The 27,952-nt window shown below is 39.9% G+C and overlaps 1 protein-coding gene across 1 annotated transcript; it reads left to right on the top strand.

Moving 5' to 3' along the window:
- Positions 1 to 3,925: 3,925 nt before the first annotated feature.
- On the top strand, positions 3,926 to 27,539 carry ctsd (cathepsin D). The gene is made up of 9 exons (XM_063062004.1): positions 3,926 to 4,082; positions 9,286 to 9,442; positions 20,918 to 21,041; positions 21,687 to 21,805; positions 23,329 to 23,528; positions 23,920 to 24,042; positions 24,761 to 24,905; positions 25,880 to 25,978; positions 26,655 to 27,539. The coding sequence occupies exons 1-9, from the start codon at positions 4,009 to 4,011 to the stop codon at positions 26,814 to 26,816; spliced, it is 1,203 nt and encodes a 400-aa protein (XP_062918074.1). The 5' UTR covers positions 3,926 to 4,008; the 3' UTR covers positions 26,817 to 27,539.
- The last annotated feature ends 413 nt before the right edge of the window (positions 27,540 to 27,952 follow it).

Here is a 27,952-nt window from a genome sequence, read left to right as displayed (position 1 = left end):
TTGGTACAAACTTGTCCTTCTGGCCATATTTGTTGTCTGCCAGTGACATTTGTTATGATCTCCTCTGAGAATCAGAAAGAAGTGAAGACATTTTGGGTCAATTGTTGGAAACTAATTAGCTAATTCCATTACAGGATAAGGATTCGATTCTTGCTTAGAATGTGAGGAGTAAGCAGATCAGAACTAAATTAACTTTCATCTTGTCTGGGTAGATCTTAATTTTGTGTGAAAGTGTAAAATCAGTGACATATCCATTTCATATTCTCCAAATTTCTTCCCATTGACTTCAAGACTTTTGTGTCCATGAACTTTGTTTTAACTTGTGTGAATATATCCGGGTTTAAAATACAGTAGCTTCTTGCTGCCAAAATATAGTCAAATGACATTAGCAATGAACTCAAATTTTACTTTCTGCTCCCTTGTTAATAGATTTTCTTTTATGGATCACACTTTGCTGACAAGGGACAGATTATGCAATAAATGTGACAAATCCCTCAGTCACGAGTTTCCTAAATTGTCATGAGTTATAGTCCACATACTTAGCCTCATGATCTGATGGCTGACAGGGCGGTAGCAAGATTCAGCCATTCTTCTTTAATCCTATTAATTATATTAGATTATTTTTCCTTTCCCTTTTATTATAACCCAATTTATGCTGAAAATTGTAATACATTGTTGGAGTAGACTGGCTTGGGTATTTACTGTCATCTCATCTCAGGTATCAAAATAGTTGTTGTGACACATTTAGTGCGGTACTGTAGTGGGTAGTGCTTGTTGATCTCACTTTTAGGTTCTACTGCTGGCTAGAAGTCTCAAGAAAAGAGGAGTTGAATGTGTAAGTCTCTCCCTGCCCGTACATATCCTCTCCAACAGCAAGCCTCATGAAGTGCCTCCTCGCTGGCAACACATGGAAAGTGAACTCATTTTGGACTCGGGTTGAATACACGGCCTGGTGCTCGTGAACCAGATCCCCAGCTATGGGTAAGTAGCCTCATTGCCTTGTGGGCGGCCTTGGGAGAGACAAAGGCTATGGAAGTAATCCCAGACAGCAAATCCACAGTGGCGCCCCTAAGGCAACTGGATGTCATTGAACATCCCTCTGGCAGCTCCTGCCGTCAAGCTGGTGCCAAATGTATTGGCCTTCCTGTAGACTACACTGGTGAGGCTGAAAAAGAGATCTTGATGACTGGGCATCTCAGGATCTCCACATCTTCCGCCCAGGTTTGTGACGATGATCATCATCACCCATTATCCTTCAAGACAGACGGGCGCCAACCAACTCAGGACCACTTCTGAGTCTATATAAAAACAGCAAAAGACTGTAGATGATAGAAAATGGAACAAAATCAGAAAATTATGAACATTTTTAAATGATATCAAGATTCAATTTCTGTGGACAATAAAATAATATTAACATTACAAGCCAGTGACATTCCATTGGTATTCATTGTTTTGATGCATGATGATGGATGTGAAAATATGATAATTTTTCTCTCTCCACAAGTGCTAACTGGCCCGCTGAATATTTGCAGTATTTTGTTCTTTGCCTGTTGAATAGTCAGACCGATTGCAATTAAATCATGCAAGGACTGATGATCTATTAACAGCCACACATGAGTTTTAAGCACAAGGCAATGATTGTGGTGGCAGCCAGAACCATAACCTGATTTTATTATTTGATCTTCCAGCTTAATTAACTAACTGCAGTCCAGGTTAAGCTTAGTTATTTTGTAAGTGACCTTGTTTGAAAGTCCTTATCGCCCTGCTAATGATTGAAAGAAGACTGGCATTAATCACTGCGTTGGATTTCTTCTGCTTTTTATGAACATGACACATTTGGATAATTTTCTATATTTACATATGAATGCCAATGTTGCAATTGTACTGAAGCAGTTTAGCAAGAGGTACCTACTATGTAATCAGGAAAATAGGCACAAACTGTACTGATAGGATTAGTCTGAATAACAGATGCAATTTGGGCCTAATTGCTGATTACTGTCATTTGAATTTTTCTGGATGTTTTAATCCAGCAGGTGTGATGCTCAATTACAGATTAGAAGCAATTTTTAAAGGAATCAAAGTGTGTTCAATACTTTCTTTTCCACTGAAAGTGCAACTTTCTCACGGAGTGACATGTTGCAAGATAGCTGGGGTGAAGGGGGAAAGTATATGTAGTAATCCAGACTCAAAGAACCTGAGAATCTTGATGGAGGAGATACAGAACATCTTTGGATATCTGTCCATTTATCCTGCACTTATCTGGTCTGTGTCCTCTCCTTGTTCAGTGTTCAGAATAAGAGAAAATCAGACCAAATTGCCATAATCAAGCATTTTCTCCTGGAGATTCCACTAAGACAGAATATGTCAGTACTCGTGGAATAGTTCTGAAAGGCCAGTAAAGAAGAAAAGGTGCTTATAATGTGCAGGTATCACACACCCGTTCATTGTGAAGCAGGCAACACAGCAACTTAATAATTTTTATTCTGTAGAAATAGTTTTTGAAAAGTCTGGCAGCTGGAAGCCAATGTCATTTTCTGGTAGCTCATGTTAATGTGAGCCTTGACCTATCACTGTGACCAGAGCAAATTTGGGAGTCATGCTGGCAGTGAGTCTGAAGACTGATGCAATATGAGCAAGAAGATGGTGTACTGGAGGCTTCAGTGAGGGTTGTGAAATGTGGGAGTGTTTCTCTTTATCAGAAGGGTCAAAAAAGCCTGCCAGGCACGTTTACAAAATGTGAACTGGGGGCATGGAGTCATTTAAGGAGGCAAGCTCAAACTTCCTATTTCTGAACGAAGTTTTGTCACTTCATATGAATCTTCAGATTCAGTATACTTCAGCTTGAAATTTGTTATCCACAAAACTGTGGTACTGGCCTGGACATTTCTTTGTTGTACCGCACCACTACAATTCCATCGATGAAGTCTCACACTAGTCTTTCACTTGCACTCTCGTGCTCACAGACTGAAGATTAAATGCTATCTCGCCCGGCTTGGTCTTGGAACAGGGTACTCAGTGTCCTTCCTTAAATAATGACAGATGTCTCATCTCAAAATGTCGCAAATATCTCCGATTCCAGAAGATTTCGGTCAGGGTCAGTTGGAAAACTGCTGGCAGAGTTTACCTTACTTTCCCATTGTTACAATTGACCACCGCAAACTCAGTCATGGTTGAGATTCAGGTAGGAGAATTCTTTCCTGGATTCCTTGGGAGTAGCACTGGCTGCCTGTTGAGAGAGCTTCTCAGCCTCCTCTTCCCTGTCAGTAACTTGACCTGTATTACTCACTCTTCAATTATTTCTTTCATTATTGTAAATTGAATGCATGGTAAGTTATTCATATCAGGGGCTAACTAATTTGTAGGGAACACGCAGTTAGAATGTCATCCTTCAGCAATCCCTTTTGAATTCTTAAGAGTGGAATTAAAGATACAAATAATCAGGCACTTTTAGAATCATGGCGACACCCTGAGGACCTTCACCAGCAACAATCTTGTTGATCGTTGACAATCTCTTCAAACAGTGAAAGGAATGGAACAAACACTATGTGAAAGCAAGGTTGTTTCTGTTTTGTATGAAGCACAAATATAAAAGGGGTACAAAGATACAAAAGAATTGAGTTCAAAATCAATTCGCGTGGAAAACAAAATATCATGGATGGTACAAATAGGAAACGAAATTAGAAAATGCTGGAAGAAGGATTCTCTGTTTGGGACTAGTGCTTCTGGCTCCTTGAAGGGTTTAACCATCTTCTATAACAAATATAAAATGTTGTGCATTTTTATGCATCAGAAAGAAGAAGAAATCGACGCCTTTTCATGAAGTCTGCCAGCAAGCCTCGATTGAATAAGCAATAAATGGAAGGTGCAAGGTTAATTTCGCACAGGCAATAGCTCATCTGCCTGTGGTTGCGTGCTGAATTGACGTCCTGATTTAGGCGGAGTTTAGGTGCTGCTTTTATTTGAGTTCCCGGCCGCAGTTGGAGCAGTGAAGCTATTCTATTCGCTGTGATGGAGGTTAGAGCTTGGCTGGTGCTGCTGCTGCTGCAACTGGTAGCGATCGATTTCGGCAATGGACTCATACGGTGAGAGGGGAATGGGCTGGATGTTTCTCCAGTGTCCTGCTTCAAGGCGTGTTCTAGTACTTAAGCATTGTCATTCATTGCCAGGGACGTTTGGACTGAAGGTCACAGCAGGATTATCCACACCGTTTTTAAAACAAAATAGCATTTTATTGCCTAAAATGATTTGCATTTTGTCTATATGTGTATGGGTGTTTTTATTTTCATTTAACTAAACGTTTTAACCACTCCTTGTGCTCTTGCTTAGACAAGCGGACTTAGCGTTTGGTCTACGTAAACGTTTGGATCCAACAATTCGGCTGCTTTTTGAAATGTGTTTGTATGTTTTGTACCTCAAATGTGGAGACTGTTTCAGATATTCTCCCAGTTAAAATAAATCCCAAGTGAGCTAACAGGTCGGTGGGGTGAAATGATAGTAAATTGTGTCCGTGCTTCCTATCCCTCGTGGTGAAGACCTCTTATTACATTGGTAATGTTAGTGGATCGCGTAATGCCCCAAGCTAGAGAGGAGGTTAATCTACAGCAACATTTTTGTGACAGGTCAAAGGACATGAATGAAGCAAAAGGTAATGAAAGTTATTGTGATCGAAAGCAGAGTAGTATCTTCAGATGCCTTTGGTTAGTTACAGCACTAAACCTTTGAGGAACTGGATCTGAACTTGGTGCTTTAAGATTTGAATCATGTAGACCTGGGGGGAGTAGAATTCAGCTTTGTGTGTTGTGTTGGTGTGTGATTCATTTCGCTTTTGGTTAAGTTAGTTCTTTAAGTAAGAATTCCAAAAGCTATTCAGTGTAAACACATTTTGCAGCCAGCTATATTTTTTTTCTGTCTGGAGATTAGTCATTGCTTTTCAGAATACATAATTGAACAAATCATTAGAACTAACTTTGCCTGAAACCGAAAAGTGGAATATTAGTGATGTAATACAGCTACTATAAATCAAGTACGATGTAAAATATGACTTCAGATTAACTGATTGAATATTTATTCACCTGACACTAATTTCCTATTCCATCTTGCTTGTGCACCTTGCCAGAATGAATAATGGACAGTAGGTTCTTATTTTTGAGACAAGGAGTTGAGCTTGAAAGCTTTACACGTGGTTCACTTAAACATTGATATAAGCAAGCAGAGCCTCTCACTAGTCTGACATTGGTAGTAACAGGGAAAACATAAAAAGGAAAATTTAGATTATGGTGCAATTTGCATATATATATTTTTGAATACATATAATCCAGGAATTGTTAACAGCAGCTCCTTCAAAATTTGAATCTCTTTCAGAGTAACCTCTTTGTAATGGTATGTTGGTCGTCTAAGGCATTTCATTTTTACAAATTTGGTTAATCAGTAAGTCTTTTTTTTTTGGATTGCAAAGAGCTGATCATGAAAACAAAGTGATGTGTTTGGAAAGAAATTCTGTATTTTCCCCTCTTCTAGATATTTCCAAAGCATCACAACACCCTAACAATTGTTTTGTGGTTCCATTGTTCGTCTATTCTACATGGAAGTGTAAATTTGTTTCGGTTTAATACTATATTCTTGTTCTGCTTGCAAGATAAGTGCCAGAAGGGGGATCAGTGGGGAGGGACTTTTCCTACACTACACTGACGACTGTGTTGGTGCTGTTTCCTGCACCCATGCTGAACTTGTTGACTTCATCCACTTAGCCTTCAATTTCCACCCTGCCCTCAAATTTACCTGGTCCATTTCTGACTCCTCCCTCCCCTTTCTCAATCTCACTGTCTCTGTCTCTGGAGACAGCTTATCTACTGATGTCTATTACAAACCCACTGACTCTTGCAGCTACCTGGACTATACATCCTCGCACCCTGTTACTTGTGAAAACGTCTTTGCTGCATCGGCTCTCAGGCGGAGGCTTTTCTCCTCCCTCAAGGAAAGGGCCATCAATGCTGCCCCCAACTGCATCTCTTCCATTCTGCACACGTCTGCTCTCACCCCATCATCCCATCACCCTACCAGGGATAGGGTTCCTCTTGTCCTCACCTACCACCCCACCAGCATCTGCGTCCAGCACATAATTCTCCAGAACTTCTGCCACCTCCAATGGGATCCCACCACCAAGCACATCTATCTCCCCCACACCCCCCCCAATCTCTGCTTTAGAACATAGAATAGTACAGCACAGTACAGGCCCTTCGGCCCACAATGTTGTGCTGACCCTTAAACCCTACCTCCCAGATATCCCCCCCACCTTAAATTCCTCCATATGTACAGACTAGAAGGGCCGAGGTGGCCTGTTTCTGTGCTGTAATTGTTGTTATATACCTGTCTAGTCGTCTCTTAAATTTCACTAAATTTAATATTTTTCCGCAGGGATTGCATGCCATTCAACTCCCTTGCCAATTCGTCCCTCCCCACTGTTTTCCCTCCTGGCACTTATCCTTGCAAGTGGAACAAGTGCTACATCTGCCCTTACACCTCCTCCCTCACTAAGGACCCATTCAGGGCCCTAAACAGTCCTTTCAGGTGAGGTGACACTTCACTTGTGAGTCTGTTGGGGTCAGTTACTGTTTTGTGTGCACCCAGTGTGGCCTCCTGTACATCAGTGAGACCTGACGTCGATTGGGAGATCGCTTCGCTGAGCACCTACACTCCGTCTGCCAGAAGAAGTGGGATCTCCCAGTGGCCACTCATTTTAATTCCATTCCGATATGTCCATCCATGGCCTCCTCTACTGTTGCGATGAGGCCACACTCAGGTTGGAGGAACAACACCTTGTATTCTGTGTGGGTAGCCTCCAAGTATCTGGTAATGCTTCACCATTCCGTATCCCTTCCCCCCCCCCCCCTCTCACTTTATCTCTTTGCTTGCCCATCTCCTCCCTCTGGTACTTCTCTCCCTTTTCTTTCTTCCATAGCCTTCTGTCCTCTCCTATTAGAATCCCCCTTCTCCAGCCTTGTATCTCTTTCAGCAATCAACTTCCCAGCTCTTTATTCACCCCTTCCCCTTCCAGTTTCACATCACCTTATGTTTCTCTCTCCCCTCTCCCCACCTTTTACAACTACTCATCTTTTGTATTTTTCCTGCTGTAGGGTCTTGGCCCGAATCATTGACTGTACTCTTTTTTTTTTCTCCATAGATGCTGCCTGGCCTGCTGTGTTCCTCCAGCATTGTATGTGTGTGTGTGTGTGTGTGTTGCTTCGATTTCCAGCATCTGCAGATGTTCTCTTGTTTGTGAGTGAAGCAGAGTTGGGAGCATGCTGCCTTCATTATTATGCCAATGTGTTGGCCCAAGGGTAGATCTTCTGAGGTGTTGACAGCCAGGAATTTGAAGTTTCTCACTCTTTACACCACTGACAACTCAATGAGAACTGGTGTGTGTTCACCTCACTTCAACTGGTGTTGAGTGCGAGGTTGTTGTATGATAATGCAGATTTTCCCTCTAGAACTCCGATTCAAACTCATTCTGGATTTGAGAATACTCTTGTTCCTTTTCCTGCAGTTCTATGTGAGCTTTAGTTTTGCTGTTACTGGTCAGTCATGGATCCAGTCAAAGTTGCCTGTAATTCAGCAGTCATTCATAAATGAAACTGGCTGTTTAGTGTGAGAACTTGTTTACTGAAGGTAAAGTGTCATGTTGTTGAAGCCCAAGGTTGTTATCCCGTGCTTGGCTTTGCAGAGATGTTGTGGCTAATACTTCTGAGTAGTAAAGTTCTAAAGAATGTTTTTTTTAAAACCAGAATAAATCTTTTTCTATTTGCACAGATGCTGCTTAGCCATTTAAGTGTTTCCAGTGTTTTGTTTTCTATTCCTTTAAAACTGGCACCTACAAATGCTTGCAACATTGTTATTTAAGAAGCTAAAAGTGATGAAGGGTGGGTTTTGACTCTTAAAAGGTGGTTAACCCTCTTTCAAAAAATGCTGGTGAACGCAGCAGGCCAGGCAGCATCTATAGGAAAGAGGTACAGTTGACGTTTCGGGCCGAGACCCTTCGTCAGTCCTGATGAAGAGTCTCAGCCCAAAACGTTGACTGTACCTCTTCCTATAGATGCTGCCCGGCCTGCTGCATTCACCAGCACTTTTTGTGTGTGTTGCTTGAATTTCCAGCATCTGCAGATTTCCTCATGTTTGCATGACCCTCTTTCAGGTCGGAATTGGGGAGATCAGAGAAGGGGTCCCTTCAGCCCACAACTTCCATGCTGACATTTTTTTTGCCTGTCTAGATTAATCACACTTTCCCACATTGGGTTTGTATCCTTTTATGTTGTGCCTACTTCAGGGCCTGTGTTAATGTTTCTGAAACATTGCATGTGACAACTTCACCACCTCTGGCCCGGGAGTTCCAACACTGCCAAATATTGTGTCATTGAAAACTTTCCAATAATGCATCTTGCATTTGCATCCAAGTCATTAATGTATTACTACAAGCAACAAATATACTAGCGCCGACCCCTGCAGTAGCACCGCTAGTTGCACACTACCAATCAGGAAGGACATCCTTCCATATTTCACTCTGCTTCATATTACCAAGTCAGCTTGAACCCAATTAGCCAGTTTGCACTGGATCCCTTATTCTTTACCCTTCTGGACCAGCCTGCCAAGGTGGTGCTTGTCAAATCCCTTACTGAACACCAGAAAGACAATGTTTACTGTCCTGCCTTTCAGTCTTTGTTACCACCTCCCAAAAAAGCTCAGTAAAATTAGTGAAGCAGGATTTTCTCCATATGCTGATTATCCCTGATTAGTTCCTGTGTTTTCAAATCAACATAAACACTATCCCTTAGAATCTTCTCCAATAATTTCCCTATCACTAACAATGTCAAGTTTACTGAAGGATTTATCAACCCTCGTGCTTTTTATGATATCTAACATATCCTTCATAATACTGATCTAGTCCAGATTATCCACACATCCATCCCTTCCTCCGTTTCACATTCTTCTCTGGTGAATTTGGATGGTGAATATGGATGAGAAGTATTTACTTAGGACATCTGGCTCCACACATAGGTCATCCTTTGGTCCCTCAGGAGACCTGCTCTCTCCCTAACTAACTCGGGTTTCTAATGTGTTTAAGACTGTCTTCTGGCTTATCTTTTCTCCCCCCAGATAAGGTTTACTGCTGAGAATTTGCTAACTGTCATCCTGTGATTCTACAATCTTCAAATCTAGTTTATGTTCTAAGATTCCACTCTGTCCCCAATTCTGACAACTGCATAATGTTATCAATGTTTTTTCATTTTGTAGAGTACCTTTGAAAAAATATCGTTCAGTTCGACGAATCTTCACTGATTCTGGGGATAACATTGAAGAACTTCTTGCAGGACATCAAAACTCCAAATACAATCTGGGTTTTCCACAAAGCAGTGAGTCCTCTCCAGAAACACTGAAAAACTATATGGATGTGAGTATATTCTGTACTGATGTTATTGAAGATGGAAATGTGACAGTGTAATGGAAAATAAAGATTAGTTAATATTTGTTAATGGGATTTTAATGATTTGTCTCCCAGTAGATTTTTTAAAATATCTGGCAAATGTTCTGTACTCTATATGCGTTAGATCCTGGTTATACAATGTATTTAATGCAAGCTGGATAAGAGAAAGGAATAGAATAATGCATCAGTTGCAAGGCTGGAGAAGGCTGGTGCAAAGTATGAACACTTGTCTGATGGGCTGCACCACAATATGTAATACTTCTTTGGGTGCTGTACTTGTTTTCTTATATAAAGTCATTACTTTCTCCAGAGCATTGCAAAGAAGACAAAAGAGGCAGCAGGTGCTGGGAACTGGAGCAAAAGAGAAACTGCTGTAACATCTGTGTGGGTCAAACATCTGTGGAGACAGGGAATGGTCAACATTGGATGCAGGGTCTTGATATGACACGTCATGTATCCCTTTATCTCCACAGATGTTGCTTTGACCCGCAGCGCTCTTCCAGGAGTTTGTGATTTTGGTTAGCATTGCAAAGGGTGATGTTCATTGGTTGCCAACAGGCTTGGCTGAGTGAATCCTGTGCCTCCACCTCAACGTTAACTTAGCAAACTTTGACAACTCAGTAGTGACTCTTCAAAATACTATAGAAAAAGGACCAAGGAATTATGTTGTACTTCCTGATCCGGTCTGGTGGGCTAGATGATTGCAATCTCTAATAATCACCAGAATTTTGTAACCTGTATATTATTTCCCATCTTCCCACGCACCGCCATTCTATGGGATAGAGGGGCACTTGAGACTCTTAAGTCAGAAAGGAATGAATTTGAACTGTAAAACTGTTTTTGTTGCATTGTAAAAAGATTAATAGTTTTCTGGATGTCGGAGGAACCGCAGGATATGGATATAGGATAAGAAAATGCGCTGTCGATTCCAATGAGCCATATGAGACTGGATTTATTAAAAGGTGTTGGCATAATGAGTAGACATTTTGTGAGAAACTGTGCTGTTGAGGAAGAAGCTAAGCTGTAATCTTACCGAATTGTAAAGCAAGTTTCAAGCAGCCAAATGGCCCAATCTTGCTATTTATAGAATTTGAGAAGTGAGAGAAGGATTGTAATTTCAATCTATTCAAAATAGTGAGATGGGGGGTTAAAGGCAGAGAACCCAATGGGAAAGACTGAGTGAGCAGTGAAGGGGAAGGAAAAGGAGACTCAGAGCCATTGTGTAGCAGTAAGAAATGAAATGGGAATAAGAGGCAGGAACTGAGAGGAAGGTGGAAGAAAGTTAAAAGAGAGGAGAGATGTGGAGGCTTTAGAACACTTCTGTTCAAAGCATTGCAAAGGATTTTGTTTTATTCACGTGACCCTGTTGTCAACAAATAAAAAATGGCAACAAGCGAGCTGTGATCAGATAGGACCTGAATAAGACCTTAAGATGGAGGAGCAGAATAAAGCTATTCAACCCATCAAGCTTGTTCTGCAATTCAGTTGTGGCTGACTTATAATTCCCTCTCAACCCTATTCTGCCTTCTCCCTATAACCTTCGACACCCATGCTAATCAAGAACCTGTCAACTCTCCTTTAAATATAGCCCATGACTTGACCTCCACAGCAAATGTGGCAATAAATTCCCCAGTTTCACTATAATCTGGCTGAAGAAATTCTTCTCATCTCTGTTCTAAATGGATGTCCTTTTTGTGCTGTCTGGTCTTAAACTGTCCCTCTACCTGAATCATCCTCTCCAGGTCTTTCAATGCATTTTAAATTATTTCCACTCTATAAGTTTGTTCTGAGGCCAGTGTATTGTGAATATTGGCAAATAAGAAAGCAAAACAAATATCTTTTGGCATTTGAGTAATTACAGGAAGGCATCTTATTTCTTATGTATTGAAATATTTTTGTTTAAATCCAATAGCTATTGACATTTCAATATCGGATCCTCATAATATATTGCATATTTCCTCTGCAGCAAATAGTGGCAGCATCTGTAGAAAAAGAAGGCAAATACAAACATTTAACGGGTCCTGGTTTGCCTGGAGCATTTGTTTTTCAAAATTATTTTTCAAGCTGGGGGTGATGATGGGGAAAGTTTCTCCCAATCATGCAATACATTCCTAATGATGTGTGAAACTAAAAGGCTGTAGCATTCCTTTGAATTCAATATAAAATAATCCATCATGGGACAATAACAGTAACTTGTATATGTGAATCGAGTCAAGCAAAACTTTGAAGTGAGATGTAAATCTGTATTTCACCTTTTTTAAATCAAATCTACATTTGTAGAATTTTAAAGTCCTGGCATAGTTTTTTGCATAGTTCATCTGCTACTGTTGCAGCTGAATTGGTTTGCTTGCTTGGTGGAAGAGGCTCTTCTAACATTTCTTCTCCTCTTAGTTGGCTAAGTGATGGAACTGTTGCTGAAGTTGATCAGTCTGTTTCCATTACAAGAGCAATTGCACAAAACGTCTGTATGTAGATTCAGAAAGGATGAATCTGGTTTGAGAGTCACTTCACTCTAGTGACTGAAGTTTTCACATTGACGTTTGGGAAATGCTTTGAGTTTTTGACTAAAAAACGCAAATTAAAATCTGTGACTGAAACCCAAAATTGCCAACGAGTGCTTGGCTTGCCATAGTTTTGTATGTTTGGTATAAAGATTGACTGTCTTTAAGATGGAATGGTTTTCACCTCAATGTTTAAAGTACTTGGATTATGGATTGTTCTGCTAGATTAAATTCAAACTTGGCTTCCACTGCTTAATAACCCTTTGAGTGTCCAGCCTGTCTTTTCTATCTATCTAAACTTTTTTGTGTAATCAAGTTAATTTGGTTAATGGGAACAAAGAAAACAAATCTAAAGGTTGTATAATTTTAACATTCTTTGATAATAAATGCACTTTGAATTAGGATTAGTACATTTTGGCCCAATTAAGCAGCTGCCCTAATTAGCCAAAGTTTCATGGAAGTAGTTACAAAGTATAAAAAAGAAGAATTGAGTTACAAATTGTAATTAAATGAAATACAAATTAGAAAAATTGAGTAACAAATTGTAATTAAATGAAATACAGACAAATTAGAGCAGTATGATACTGTCACACTACTATAAAACTGTATTAGTTCCTAATATTTATCGACAGAGGGGTTCATCCAGTGTACACTGCTGCGCTCTTTCGATTGACTGTAAAAGAACAGTACTCCTTGTCTTTTGTTTTCTCTCTAGTCTTGTTGAAGGGTCTCGGCCTGAAATGTTGACTACCCTTTTCCATAGATGCTACCTCACCTGCTGAGTGTGTGTGTGTGTATGTTGCTTGGATTTCCGGCATTTGCAGATTTTCTCTTGTTTGTGATTGGCTCACTCTGCAGGACCTCATCACTCTTCCTGCCCATGTCATTGGCACCAATGTGGACCGGCTGCTCACCCTTCCTCTTAAGAATGCTGTGGATAGGTTTTGAGATGTCCTTCACCCTGGGACCTGGAAGGCAACATACTGTCCAGGAATCTTGTTCTCGTCAACAGAACCGCCTGTCTCTTCCCCTAACTACTGAATCCTGTGTCACTACTGCTCACCTCTTCCTTCACCAACCCCCCCCCCCCCGCGCGCCCCGAGCCAGAGAGCCAGACGCAATGCAAGAGACCTGAGTGATACTACTTTTGTCTGCAAGGTCACCTCCCCCACCCCCCCCTAACTCAATAGTATCCAAAACAATTACAGTTGTTTCCAGTAATTGTGACACATTAGCACCAGTACATTTTGGCCGAGTGATGTGTTGGCCCAATTGGGCAGTTTCATGGAAATAGTTTAAAAGGGTATATTTTCAAAAAAGAAGAGCTACCATTTAACTGAGTAACAAATTGTGTATTTAAATGAAATACAGAACAAATTAGAACATTATCAGTACATCTATCGTACTAGAACTATATTAGTTCCTAATACTTATCAGGGGAGGAATTCATCCAGGGAACCTGTACACTGCTGCATTCTTTTGATTGACTGTAAATGAACAAAATCAGTGCCGACACCAATAGGAACCTGCCTTTATACAATGCTATCAATGGTTGTCAATACCTTCAAATTCTTTGTAGTTCCGAACTTGTTGAAGTAGTGAAATTGTTTCATTTTCACTCCCAGCCTTTTTTGGGCATCTCTAAACCCGAATGATTGAAATCACAGTGAGGAAAACCGTTCTGAATTGTTTTGCTGCTTATTTCTCACCAACTATCAGTGAAAAAATTTGCTGCTTTTTAAACACAAGTGTGCACTCAACTGATGCTATTTTAAAAAAAACTGTTTGCTCTAAGCACAGTGTAGTGTCTAACACTCACGCTAATGCACACACCTGATGCTAGTCAAAAACTGTTTGGCAATAGTCTCCTGCCGCAATTTATCAGCAGTGTGTCCCAAATAAGTGAAGGGAATCCTGGCTATTTTCTCAATTGGGTTTTGGTCTTTAAGAGTTGGCCCAAATAAGTGGCTGCCCCAATTAACCAATGACCAAATTAAATGGAGTCCACTGTACTTGTTATTGAGGGGAATAGCCACAGGGGTACCCTGCACTGACCACCTATCCTCTTTTCCTCTCATGACAGCCATCCATTTATCTGTGTCGTAACTGTAACCACCCGTTTCTCCTATCAGCCAACCTGTCAGCCTCCTGAATTTATGGAGTTCATCCAGCTCCAGTTCCCTAACATCTGGAAGAAGTTACATCTGGATGCACTTCTTACAGGTACAGGTATAGTTGTCAGCAGGGGTGCAGTGGTAGCCAGAGCGCTCTGAAACACATTCTTGTCAACAGAACCTCCTGTGTGTTCCCCTAACTACTGAATCCTGTGTCACTACTGCAAAACAAAAATAAATCCAGCAAGTGGCTGTTCCATGAGAGAAAACATCAAGTTAAATCCACACGCTGGATTTTTTTTTTTTGTTTTTGGCACCATTCTTTGTAAACTCCAGAGTATGTTGTGTGTAAAAATCACAGGAGATCAGCAGTTTCTGAGAGACTCAAATCACCCTGGGTGGCACCTAATTAATTAGCTTGTTTATTTTGGCTTTTTTCTTAGAGGTGCCAAGCACGTTTCAGAGCGCTCCGGCTACCACTGCACCCCGGTTGTCAGGGATACTAGAGGTCTCCGCGTCTTCCCACGTCCTACAAAAGGAGCACTCGACTGTCTTGACTGAGGTTAGCCTTCACATCTTCTTGCTGAAGCATTTTGAGCCAAAGCCTCAGTACCCCACTCTAATATCAGCCCACTCACACAATTGCTACTCCTGCAATGGCTGCTCCGCTTAAACCTAACTTTTTTAAAAATTGGCCCTTGCTAAGTGTTGAATAACCCCAGTGAGCTCAAGCTCTACAGAAAGTCCTGATAGGCCCTGGTTGCTCTTTAAATGTGGCGCTAAGCTCCTCCATTAGTAACTATCACCGTGATCACAATCTCTGCAGAAACTTGTTTTTCACAAGTTATTCAATTTCTATTAAAATAATTCTTGTTCCTTGAATAAGATAGCCTTTTCTATTTTACAAAACTGATACTGAGCTCAAATTACTTCAAAGCTCAAAATTGAGTTTATTGTCATATGTGCAATCACTCATTTGGAGCAGCAGCATGCACCCATAACATCATATAAGTAGCTTTTACAAGAAAAAATATAAATGTACACAATTCTTACAAGAAAGAACACAATTAGAACCAAGAAAAAATGTAGTCCATTGTAGTGCAAAGTGGTCATGGTGTTGCTAAATTGTACTGATTAATGTTTTGCCAGTTGGTTCAAGAAGAGAATGATTGAATGGAAACTGTTGTTCTTTAACCTGGTAGCATGGGAGGCTTCTCCTGCCTGATGGTAGCTGTGAAAAGGTGGCATGGCCTGGATGGTGGTAAGCTTTTGAATGTTACTTTAAGGCTGCACCTCCAATAGACCTTACCAATGGGCCAAGATGTGCCTGTGGTGTATTTGGGCAGAGTTCACTTCTCTCTGCAGACCATGATACAACCAGTCAGAATATTTTCAATAGACAGCAGCACACCTGTAGAAGTTTGTTCAAGTGCTCAGTGACCAGCCGCACCACCTTAACCCTCTAAGAAATTTGGCAGTTTACCAATTTCTTTTGGGATCTTAATGTTGCAGGCAGACCATCTAATATTGATACCAGAATTTGTTTGTTCAGTGATTATTTTTCGATGCAAATCACCTATATTATTAAGTACTCGTTTCCCCCCGGCCACTCTAGATGTATATTCCTAGCTGCTTTGGTTTGGTTCCACGTGACAGCTGCTCTATGTCTGAACTTTGTTCAGGGTCTCTTGCCCACCTCCACACATCTGAAGGAAGGCACTGGTTCCTGGCAGTTTTTGTGTTGCACTCATTCAATATTAACCAGGCTGATTGTGTGTACAGATTAAATTATGGCATGGGTTATCAACCAGTGCTTTTTTTGTGTGTGTGTGCAGTCCTTTGTGCTACACCCATTGGGTAATTGGAACAGTTAACAATTTTAAGCTTGTGATGTTTCTACACTTGCATGTGACAATGGAGTGAAAAGCACTGCAGAAAAGAATAGAATCTATAAATAAACTAGCAGTTTATGACTTCTGTGGTTGAGCTATTTAAGAATGAAGTAGCAAAAAAATGCATTCGAAAATGAAGTCCACAGGGCTTTCATAAAAGCTGCCAGTTGTATTTCTTCTGTGGTCAGTTCTGTTTCTGTCATTGGAAACAAAATGAATAAGAGACAATTACAATTGGAGTGACCAAAAACTAATTTCTCCCTCTGCCTGTCTAAATTCATACTGGGATAAATGAAACTACTTTTTTCCAAAAGGGGACTATTGCAATATAGGCTGATCACTTGATGCTTTCACATAGTTTGCAAATGTTGAAATTTATTTCTCTGTACTCTAATAAAGACCATGTATAGCATCATTTATTAGTCGAGGATTATTTGCCCTTCTTTTGTTTTTAGCATCTGCTCGTTAATGAGAAGTTCAGAAAGTCATTTGAGAAAGAAATGAAAATGCCTGATGCATGCAGCTTTGAAAAGCTGATCTTGCAGCATATCTGACTACTCGACCACTATCCGGTATTAAATTCTTGTCACATTCAAGTCCAAAAATAATGTCTGAGTCATACAACATGATGCATTGCAGTCATAACTGCAGTCACATGCAGCCAAAAGTGCTGCATCATGTGTGACTTGACCATTTCAATTTGTTTCAGCTGCTTTCTTTCTTAAAGTTGCATTTTTTTAAAAACTTCATGTTGATAATTGAAACATTACTACCTCTGTCATTGAATTGTTTTGCTCTATAATTTACACACAATGGCTGGTTAGTTTGACTGAAATTGAACAGATGCAAGATCTTGCAAAAAGAGACCAATTTATTTTGTTTTGGGTGTGCTGAGTAAATGATAGAAATCAAGAAACTTTAATATGAAGCTTGTTTTACTTTATAACTTTTTGAGTTCAAAATTCACCAAATTTGAAGTTTGAATTACATTTTTTCACACCTACACTTTGACAACCATTGAGCTGTGATGAATAAACAATCTTTAAAATGTGCAAGTTAGTGTGTAACTTTCAGTATTCAATTTGGGCAAGGAATTACACAAAATAACTTTTCCTTGATAAGGTTATCATAGGTGTCTTATGTCCACTCTGGAAATGTGGATCTTAGAAGTGAGATAGCAGGATTATAAATGGTTAACGTTCATTTCAAAGGCTTATTGATTTCCTGTATTTGGTTCTAAGACATCCCCTTGAATTTGCCAAATTTAATTATTGTATAAGTAATCAGCTCTCATATTCCACATACCAGTTAGCTGGCAAAAAAATCCAGAAATTTGATTTGTAGAATGCTTTATAAATGCAGTAATATATCCCAGGATATGGCAGATGTAAAGATGAAGCTGAGCCAAGGAGGATGGATAATGTGTTATTGTAACTTTGGCTTATGGGAGAGACCTATAACTAGGAAAAATCAAATAAAATAGGACAGGAGAAACTATGTGGATTTGTAAGTTGACAATACATATTGGAAAGGGAGATGGGAGAATGGTGGCATCCGGACAGATATTGAAATTAAGGTATTTTGAAGAGAAGAATTGGTACACCACAATGGCTTGGGCCAATTATGATCATAAAATATTCAAAGATAAATAAAAATTAATGGAAGTAGGATTGTTGTCTATATTAAGGTCATTGAATTCCTGTCAGTCATCTTTTGTAAATGAGGCAGCAACATCAATATGGGATCTAACAAAATGACTTTGGAGTGAAGAGGATTTAAAAAAAAATATCTAGTTGTCTTACATCAAATACGCATTTTAATGTGTACTTTACAAAGCTTATGACTAGTCTACCAAGCAATGTGATCCTTGCCCTCCAGTATGGCTCCAAGTGTTTGAAATGCCGTACTTTGTGGTGCTATCCCTAAGCAGAGATGCCACCTGCAAAATCCTCATTCTGCAGGGTCATCAAACTAATATCAGCATCCGCTCCTTGCCAGTGTTCCCAGCATAAAGACTGGAATTGTACTCTGGCTCTCAGCAACACATCTTTGCCCGCCCAACATCAAAGTCATGGTAAGAGATTGATTTAAAGGATCTTCTCAATCTTCTTGGGAAAGGCATAACATCCCACTGGAGATATCTGATCTAAGTAAATAGCAATAGAGCATTCACGGTGGCACAGAGAATCATAAGTCGATGTTTCAGGAGAATGCAGAAGTGCTGTGTAGGCAAGGAGCACCATCATCCAACAACACAAGCTCCTTGGGTTCTACCTGTGGCAGAGTCAGTGGGTCCAAAATTGGATATATTGGCCTTTGAACCCACAGAACTTGTGAAGAAGCAAATTATCCTGATCCAGGGTCTCCCTTTTATCTTTTTTAAAGTACGTTCATTAGGTGACTTGAGTCTGTATATTTTTCAAAACAAAAGTCGTTTGGGACTTTTGAGGCCAGCATTGATTATTATTGCTTGCAATTTTAGTTTCAAAGGAAATATCTGATTTGTGATTTGAACTAGCCAAGTGAGGAGGGGTTGAAGTCATCATTTACATGGCCTCCATATGATGGAGGTTTCTGTTTTTGTTGTAAACACAAAATCTTCTGCAGGAATAGCTTAATTGTATAAAATGTTTATGTTTAATTAAATTCTCAAATTTTACACACTTGTTTAAAGATTTACTCATGCAAACAATGTACTGCATTGTCTCATTGTCTTTGTGCAGACGTTACCATACTTCTGTGGGAGTACTGACTTGTGATTTGACTTGATAAACACTTCATTCCACTGTGAACAGTACCAACACAATTTTGTGTCAGTTGTTTATACTGCTGGTCCTTCTCGTGCTTTCAGCTAGCGGCAATATGTAGGCAGACTAATGTAACTATTATCTTCTCTTGATCCCAGAGATAATTCTAGTTGAATCTCTTTATAGGCTGATACCCTGTGAACCAATCACAGAAAATCTGGGTCATGGAAATTGCCCATTGTAAATATAGGTTAAGAAAGCATTTTGAGAACTGCCCTTAACCTGACATTTTCATAAGTCAGAAATGTTGGCTGAGAATACAAGTGCCTGTGTAGATCAACTAGCTACAGATCAGTACAAATCTTAGAAAAAAAATTGATAGTAATTGTGATCTTTTTTAAATTGTAGAATCCGTTAATTAGTATAGATCTGTACTATTCAAAATGTGCCAGATTAGTGCTTCAACCTATATGTCTAAGATTAATTCAACTGCACATCTGTGCATAGTGACGGATGAGTCAGGACTTGGTTCACTTAACAGTTAATAGCCTTCAGTTGGGAAGCTTATTTTGCCCTTTTTGTATTTAAGAGGGGGAAAATATTCTTGACTGCTGCTCGGTGATTTCAGTTAATTGTTCTGGCCGGCTGGTGGCACAATGGCATCAGCACCGGACTCTGGAGCGAAGGTTCCCGAGTTCAAATACAAGTTGGGCCACCCCCAGAGTACACTTTCCATCTGTGCCAGGTTGAGCATCGAGCTAGCTACTCAGCCTTGCAAAAAAAAAAGGTCGAGTCAGGAATGTTCATATCGTGACCTGGTTAATCTGGAAGGAGACCAATCCTGACACCACGTGCCAGACAAGAATGGCTGACTGTCCGGTGTGACACGCTAAAAAAAACGTTAATTGTTCTGGAAGAGAGCCAACTACTGAGTGGAACTGGAGGAATTGGTGTGATATAGGGAAACCAGAGATGGGATTCCACTATGTGAAGTGATGAAATCTGTTGATGCTGCCTTGATCAGCAAGGAGGAGAGGAATTATTTAATGTATCTGACTGCCTTCATAGTTTGTGTATTGGCCAGATATGGAAAGAAATTGCATCAAACCTGGGATCATCTTTGTTCATCTCTGATCCTTGCTCAGGTGAAGTGCTGCCTCACCAGGAAAGACTGTTTAGGGCCCTGAATGGTAGTGAGAGGGGAGGTGCAGGGGCAGGGATAGCACTTGTTCCGCTTACAAGGATAAGTGCCAGGAGGGATGAATAGACCAAACACCTGAGAGTCTGTTGGGGTCATCTGTTGCATCCGGTGCTCCTGGTGTGGCCTCTTGTATATCGGTGAGACCTGACTTAGATTGGGAGACCACTTCGCCGAGCACCTACGCTTTGTCTGCCAGAAGGAGTAGGCTCTCCCACTGGCCACCCGTTTTAATTGCACTTCCCATTCCCATTTTGACATGCCCATCCATGGCCTCCTCTACTGTCGTAATGAAGCCAGATTCAAGTTGGAGGAGCAACAACTTGTATTCCGTTTGGGTAGCCTCCAACTTGATGGCATGAACATGAATTTCTCCAACTTCTAGTAATATCCCCCCTCCCTCTTCTCTATTCCCCATATCCTTTTCCCTCTCTCACCTTATCTCCTTGCTTGCCCATTGCCTCCCTCCGGTGCTGCTCCCCACTTTTCTTTCTTCCATGGCCTTTTGTCCTCTCCTATTAGATTCCCCCTCTCCAGACCTGTAACTCTTTCACCAATCAATTTCCCAGCTCTTTACTTCACCCCTTCCTACTCCCAGTTTTACCTAACACCTTGTGGTTCTTCCTCCTGTCCTGCCACCACCTAACTCTTGACTTCTCATCTTTTTTTTTTCTCTAGTCCTGCTGAAGGGTCTTAGCTCAAAACGTCGACTATACTCTTCTCCTTAGATGCTGCTTGGCCTGCTGAATTCCTCCAGCATTTCACAATACTTGTATAGTTATTGTGAGGAAAATGTATCCTCAGTAAATTTTACTGAAAAAGTAATCATTTGGGCAAGTGTGCATGGGTACATGTTCTTGGAAGTGAGTCACTCAGGCAAAGGTCATTCAAATCTCAGTATTGTTATAATGTTTGTTATGTATGCATTACTTTTGTAGATGGGAGTTATTGTGTGTTGTTTTAATGGCTGCTGTATATTTTGTTCTCCAGGCCCAGTACTATGGGGAGATTAACATTGGCACTCCACCACAGACATTCACAGTAATCTTTGACACTGGTTCCTCCAACCTATGGGTTCCTTCAATTCACTGTTCTCTGTTGGATATTGCTTGCAGTAAGTTGTTTCTTTTATTCTTGAAGTGTGCTTGACTTTTCAGTTGGAAAAATGTGGAAATAATTCCGAATTATCTACCTTTAAGATGAACACAAATGATTCAGTATAATATTTCTACTCTTGGCTCAGAACTGGATTAACATTCAGCTGGGACTAATGGAGCAGAAGTCTCTGGTGCACGTAAAATCAGTTTGGGCTGCTTCTGACTGATTTATGATATATTGAAGGGTGGCTATTTTCAATTTTTTGCCATCGGGTTAGTGCAATCTAATTTGAATGCCAAGGGAAGAAGATGGTGTAGGAAATGGAAAGATTATGCTTAATGTAGCAGTAGTTGGGAACTAGGGAGGTTGTTCAGGGAGCCGTTTCAGTTACTCAGTGGGGCTGGAAAAGAACACTTTTGTTCAAAATGCCCCATCCTGACAAAAGAAAAATTCAGAAATTTTGGGAAATGTTTCATACTTCCAAATTCTTTTTTATGAAGTATATTTAATATATTCCCTGTTGTATGAGGAGAAAACCTATTGGTTCTGTATATTGGAAATATTAATTCTCTAGTAGTTCTATTACTAGCAGCAATGTTTACTAAATTATGCTTTTTAAATGCAATCTCTTCTGAATATTAACAATCCCTTTAAATAATAGTGTTGCATCACAAGTATAATTCTGGCAAGTCCAGCACGTATGTCAAGAACGGAACTAAATTTTCTATCCACTATGGTTCTGGCAGCCTATCAGGATTTCTCAGCAATGACGTAACCATGGTATGTACTGAACTCTTGTCTTCCAGGGGAAAAGATTTGAATATTTAAGGACAATATTTTTCAGTCTTTTTGAGAGAAAATGCATAAATTACACCGACTTAAAAGAGAAATGTTCTGATATTATTAGTTACTGCACATTGTCAAACATTTAATCACTGTGTAAGCATTGCACTCCTCTTCAGCTATGTTTTTATTTCCATAGTTGGTTTTATCCCTTTGCCAATATGCGCATACCTTGCTCCCTGTCTTTCCAGCTTTTCCCCCTGTACTGTTGGATCAAACAAGGACCAGGTATCTGCTCCCTTCATTCTCTGAAGCCAGTTTGAGGTGTTCCACAATTTGGGGATTTTTCTAAATGGGATTTTAATTTTGTAGATGGGAGTTATTGTATGTTCTTTTAATTGCTTAAAGGTTATTATTGGTCCTTTTAAAGAAACGAGCACTACATTGGTCTTCAATTGTTTCCTTGTTCAAGATGTCATAGTCAGCATTCTGCTTGCTTTTCCAGACATTTTTAGCTGTTAAAGGTAGCAAATATATTTCAATTTGTTACATGCAATCACATTCTGTAGATCCTCTTTTAGTGAAGCTATGCTTTGCACAATTGTCTCATAGAACATAATTAGAAGCAAAACCAAGTTTCTCACATGTACTCCACCATTTGAATAAGATTGTGGCGGATCCAATCATAATCTTTCGTGCCACTTCCCCATTTTTTTTCTCCATACCCCTTGGCTCCCTTGTTCCAATATCTGTCAGTTTCTACAAATACATTCATTGACCTGCCTTCACAACTCGTCAGATCTTGCAATCTTTTGAGAGGACAAATTCCTCCCTATTTCTGTCACAACTGGATGAATTCTTGTTCGGAAGCTATACCCCATTCTCGAGTGAGGTGCCCTGTTATGGGGAGGTCGCCCCTACAGCATCCAATCTTGTAATTCCCCCAACTCCCAACTTTTCCTACAAATCCAGAATCTTATTTCAATAAGCTCATTTATTCTACTAAACACAATGACTATAGATCCAATCTCCTGATTGCTTCATCCCAGGAATCAACCTTCCTTTTCTGCCCTTCCCCACCCAGTGCATAAGCAGAACAAAACTGCGGGATCTCAGTGCCCTGCAGAGATGCATTAAAGCATCCCTGCTTTTATATCCCATGCAATGAAAACCATTGTTCCATTAGCTTTCCTAAAGTCTTGGCGTATCTGCATGCCAACTCTGTGTTACTGGCATTAGGGCTTCCTGATCCTTTTGTACTACCAAGGTTCATAGTTCATTTGGTGGGCACATAGAATTGTAGAATCTTGCAGCCCGCAAAGGCTTTTTGTTAAGAGACGACCTCCCCTCCCCCGCCCCCAGCCTTGGTTTCTTTTCCCATATATTACAGATTAGTGTTGCAGATGCTTTCAGTGGCTCCCGAATTCAGTGGGGAAATGGTGCTTCTTTTTTGGAAAGTTGGGCATGTTACTACATAACTGTTCATAATGGGTAAAGACTACATCTGCTTTGATAAACAGATTGGCAACATCAAAGTTCAGAATCAGTCATTTGGAGAAGCTATCTCACAACCTGGTATCGTCTTTGTTGCTGCCAAATTTGATGGAATCCTGGGCATGGCCTACCCACGTATCTCAGTGAAAGCTGTTGTCCCATTATTTGACAATATCATGAAGCAGAAATTGGTAAAACGCAACATATTCTCCTTCTACTTGAACAGGTAAGATGTTCCAATTCAAGTATTCTGAAGATTATAGCACACTGTATGTAGAATGCTTTGAAGAAACCATTCTCCATTTGGAGAAGCTTACATCTGCTATCGCCGGCTGATGGCGTAGAGGCATCAGCACTGGACTTCGGAGCAAAGGCTCCCGAGTTCAAATCCAGCTGGCTCCCTTGCACGCTTTCCATCTGTGCTGGGTTGAGTGTTGAGCTAGCAACTCAGCCTGGTGAAAATAGGAAAGCTTGCTTAAAAAAGCACCGTCATGATGGCATCCCGATGACTCCACTCGGAGTTACGGGCTTTCTTCTTCTTTCTTCACATCTGCTATCAGTACACAGTAGAGTTGGGGGTGATGCTGTTTTTTTTCTCCTTCTTCTGTATCTTCTAGGAATCCAGACACTCAACCTGGTGGTGAACTCCTATTAGGTGGCACTGATCCAAAGTACTACACAGGAGATTTCCATTTCTTGAATGTGACACGTCAGGCATACTGGGAGATCCAAATGGATGAGTAAGATAATTCATGACTTCGTAATCAGTGTTGGTATTAAAATGTACATCTGCAATGTTGGCAGTATGTGCATAAATGAGGTATACTGTGTTTCATGGTATGACTTGGCACATACTCAATGCTGCAGGAATATTCTGCTTATCAAGATCATCCATACCAGTCTAACTATCATGTCTAGAGTGAGATTTTGTGAAAAAGTTGGGTATTATTTGCTGGAAAATTGAATGTTAATCCTGCTGTAGTGGTTTTCAACTAACCTTATTTCTTCCTCCATTCTGGTGGGTGTCTGTTACAGATTAAAGGGCTCTTTAATGGAATCATTTCATCACCATCTCACATCTGAATGTTAATTTCGAAGGGAAAGTATATATTCTGCATTTTATGTGAAGATGCTGAAGCATGTTACTAACTTTTTCTTTGTATAATTACTTTCATAAGCTTTCAAACACTTAAGACCAAAGTTACTTTTTCATTGCTGTTCCTGACAATCCTGATCTTGTTTCAATTTAAATACATATTTCAGTATTGCCTGAATTAGTTTTAATTCTTGCTCTGAGCATTTATTATTTTCTAATTGATGGATAGCTTAAATCCTGTTTGATTTGATCTTGAACAAGATATTAGGCATTTCAGGTGATCAGATCAAGATTTTTAAATAAATAATGTGTATCATTCCAATTGCTCATATATATATATATATACTGTTTTTGTTTTTCAGAATTGCTATTGGTAATGTACTGACTCTGTGTAAAGGAGGGTGTTCAGCTATTGTCGACACAGGAACCTCTTTGCTTATTGGACCTAAATTTGAGATTGAAAGGCTACAGAAGGCCATTGGAGCTGTTCCAATCACTCAGGGAGAAGTAAGAGGCTTATTGTAACTTTTCTCAGGATGGAGGAGCAGCACCCTGGTATTCCATCTAGATAGCATCCAACCTGATGGCATGAACATTGATTTCTCCTTCTGGTAGATTTTCTTCTCCCCCCCCACTTCTGTTCCTCACTCTGGCCTCTTGCCTCTTATCCTCTCCTGCTTATAACCTACCCCTAGTGCCCTTTTCCTTTCATTTCTCCCATGGTCCATGTTCTATTCCTACCAAATTCCTTCTTCTCCAGTGCTTTGCCTTTTCCATTTATCACCTCCCAGACTGTTCATCCTCCCTCCCCCACCAACCTTGCTTCACCTATCACCTTCTAGCTTATCCTCCTTTCTCTCTTCTCCACCGCCCCCCCAACTTTTTTATTCTGACATCTTCCCCCTTCCTTTCCAGTACTGATAAATAGTTTTGGACTGAAATATTGACTACATATTCCTTTCTATAGATGCTGCCTGACCTACAGAGTTCCTCCAGAATTATGTGTATGTTGCCCTGGATTTCCAGAACCTGCAGAATCTCTTGTGTTTATACTTTATCAATCTTACTTTCTTTTGCTTCTAAAATTGCATCCTCTATTGCATAAACAGTTAGGATGTCACTGACAACCGTTGTGCCTGGCCCAGAGAAAGGAGGGCAAAGATGAGTTTGAATTTGTATGCAAAAGTTTTGAGGGAAAGGGGGTAGAATGTGATAAGGAGCTTGATGATCATTGCGTGAAATCATTTGTCTAGCTTGTTATTGGTTTGTATCTAAGCTTCTAAATGATGGACAGTAATTTGGGTAAGCTACCTGAGGCTTTCTAAGATCTCTTATTTTTATGAACATTAATGGTGGAGTTTGGAGGGGAAATATTTTTCAAGAAGTGTTGCCTTACGGATGATGAGTAGTATCTCATAAAACATTTGTGTGAAATGTTGCAATTTCTTTCATAATAATTTATCATAATTTCTCTTCCACAGTACAAAGTTGATTGCAATAAAGTTCCCTCGCTACCTCCCATTAAATTTATCCTGGGAGGGAAGGCCTTTATTTTGACCGGAGAGCAATATATTCTTAAGGTGAGTATCTAATTTTAAGTACTGTTTCCACAAGAGTTCTTGATGCTAATGTGTAGGAATGTTGTTGGATAAATGCTGCCTGTTTTTGTTGACACTTTTTAAAAGACCTGACTCAATGCCAGCGGGCCAACGTGGCTTCTGTCTTGCAGAGAAGCTGGTGCTTCTGATTTGTTTTGTGGCCTTCTTCAAAACTCTTGTCTCTATTGCCATCCTTTACTATATTGGATTGCTTGCTTTGAAATACTATCCCTATTATTTTACTAATTGAGAGATGCTTTCCTTCTCTGATCTCTTGAAGGCTTCAGCATTTACCATAGAGATTTCACACATGATTCAGTTATTGTCGTGCTATTGGGGCATTTTAATTTATAAATAAAAAAAATTCAGTGGGTTTAGGGTAGTGGCTCTTTCACCCTTGTAATCTGCATGGCATTGATAAGACTTTGAGCTACATTGCTGTTCCTTCAATACTGTCAGGTTCAATTGTGAAATGAAGTGGAGCTTAGGGTATCCTTGTGTGCCTATTCCTCTTGCTGCTTTAACTACAAATTTATGTGACCAGACTTGACCAATAATTGCTGTCCTGCTGGTAAAGGAAGTGAATAGTTACTGGATTTTTTTCCACCTATTTTGGCTCTTGTGTTCTAATGTACTTTAATTCTCTAATCCTTTCCAGGAGAAACAAGCTGGAATGACCATCTGCCTGAGTGGATTCATGGCTCTTGACATACCCCCTCCTGCGGGACCACTCTGGATTCTCGGGGATGTCTTTATTGGGCAGTACTATACTCAATTTGATCGCGAGAAGAACAGAGTGGGATTTGCAACAGCAGTGTAATGCTGGCTCCTGCAGTGATAATTTCAATAGCATATTAAAAGTTGCACTAATATTCAGATCCATCTTGTGGCCGTGAACAAGAATCTTTAGTCTATACATTTATGACAATATTTGAGTGCCTGACTTGAGTTGGAGAAGGATACTTGGATACTTCAAGCTAATGAAAAAGAAGAATGCTGTTGACGTCTTAGGAGTGTAAAATTCTGTTCAGGACTTTGTTTTCCTGCATAGTACTATTTTTTTTCTTTAAAACCTTCAAGTTCTGAATATTTAACATTGGATGTTGTTTCTACTTAATTAATGAATAGCTTAATTCTCCTTTTCCACTTTTTTAAAGTCTGAGTTTATTAGTTGACTTTTTCCAAGGAGATGTAAAATTGCAGCATTGGTTCTTAAGGATATTGTATAATCCAGTGAATAATATTTCCATTAGTTCTCATGCAGGTGAGATAGTGGGATACTTGGAAGTAGAGCTTTTAACCTTATTTGCAATTTGCTCTATCTGGACCTCAGAGGAAACTGGGTTAAGAGGAAAAGGTAGAAGATGAGGTGGTGGTGGTGGGGGGAGTGGGGAATAGGGGAGGAATTTAAGGAAGGTTAAAGTCTTGCTGTTAGAACCACTAATATCAACAAGTTAAACAATGTTGGAACTGTATGTCAGGGCTGGCTGACTTTTTAAAAAAAATGTTTTAATGTGATTATATTTGATTGTATTCATGGTGTATTAAATAAACAAATATTACATACCTGTGTGTGTGTGTATCTCATTTCAAGTACAAAGAGCATTATCTTAGTTTGACTGATGGCACTCTTGGCAGAAATAAAGTCTGTGGTTCAGATACCACTCAACACTAATTTGCCAAGCTAAAATGTGGAATTTTCAAATGACTTGCTTCCTATTTCAGAGGACACTTTAAAGATCTTTGAACCTGGGACTCACTTCCAGTTAGCATAGGTTTTACTGATTCTTGAACTTGCGGATGATGATGGCTGAATTTAATTTGAAATCTATGCTGTCTGTGTGCATTGTACTTTCAAAGTTTTCAAAATTGTGCATTCATCTACAAAAGGATTTTAATTTCTTAGAATTTCCTATTTGGCTAATTACAACTTTTCATGATTTCACTGAAGTTGGA

The sequence above is a fragment of the Mobula hypostoma genome, chromosome 11, assembly GCF_963921235.1.
Source record: "Mobula hypostoma chromosome 11, sMobHyp1.1, whole genome shotgun sequence".
Classification (NCBI taxonomy): Eukaryota; Metazoa; Chordata; class Chondrichthyes; order Myliobatiformes; family Myliobatidae; genus Mobula; species Mobula hypostoma.
Note: the sequence above shows the minus strand (reverse complement) of the source record. Positions and strands in the feature narration are given on the sequence as shown.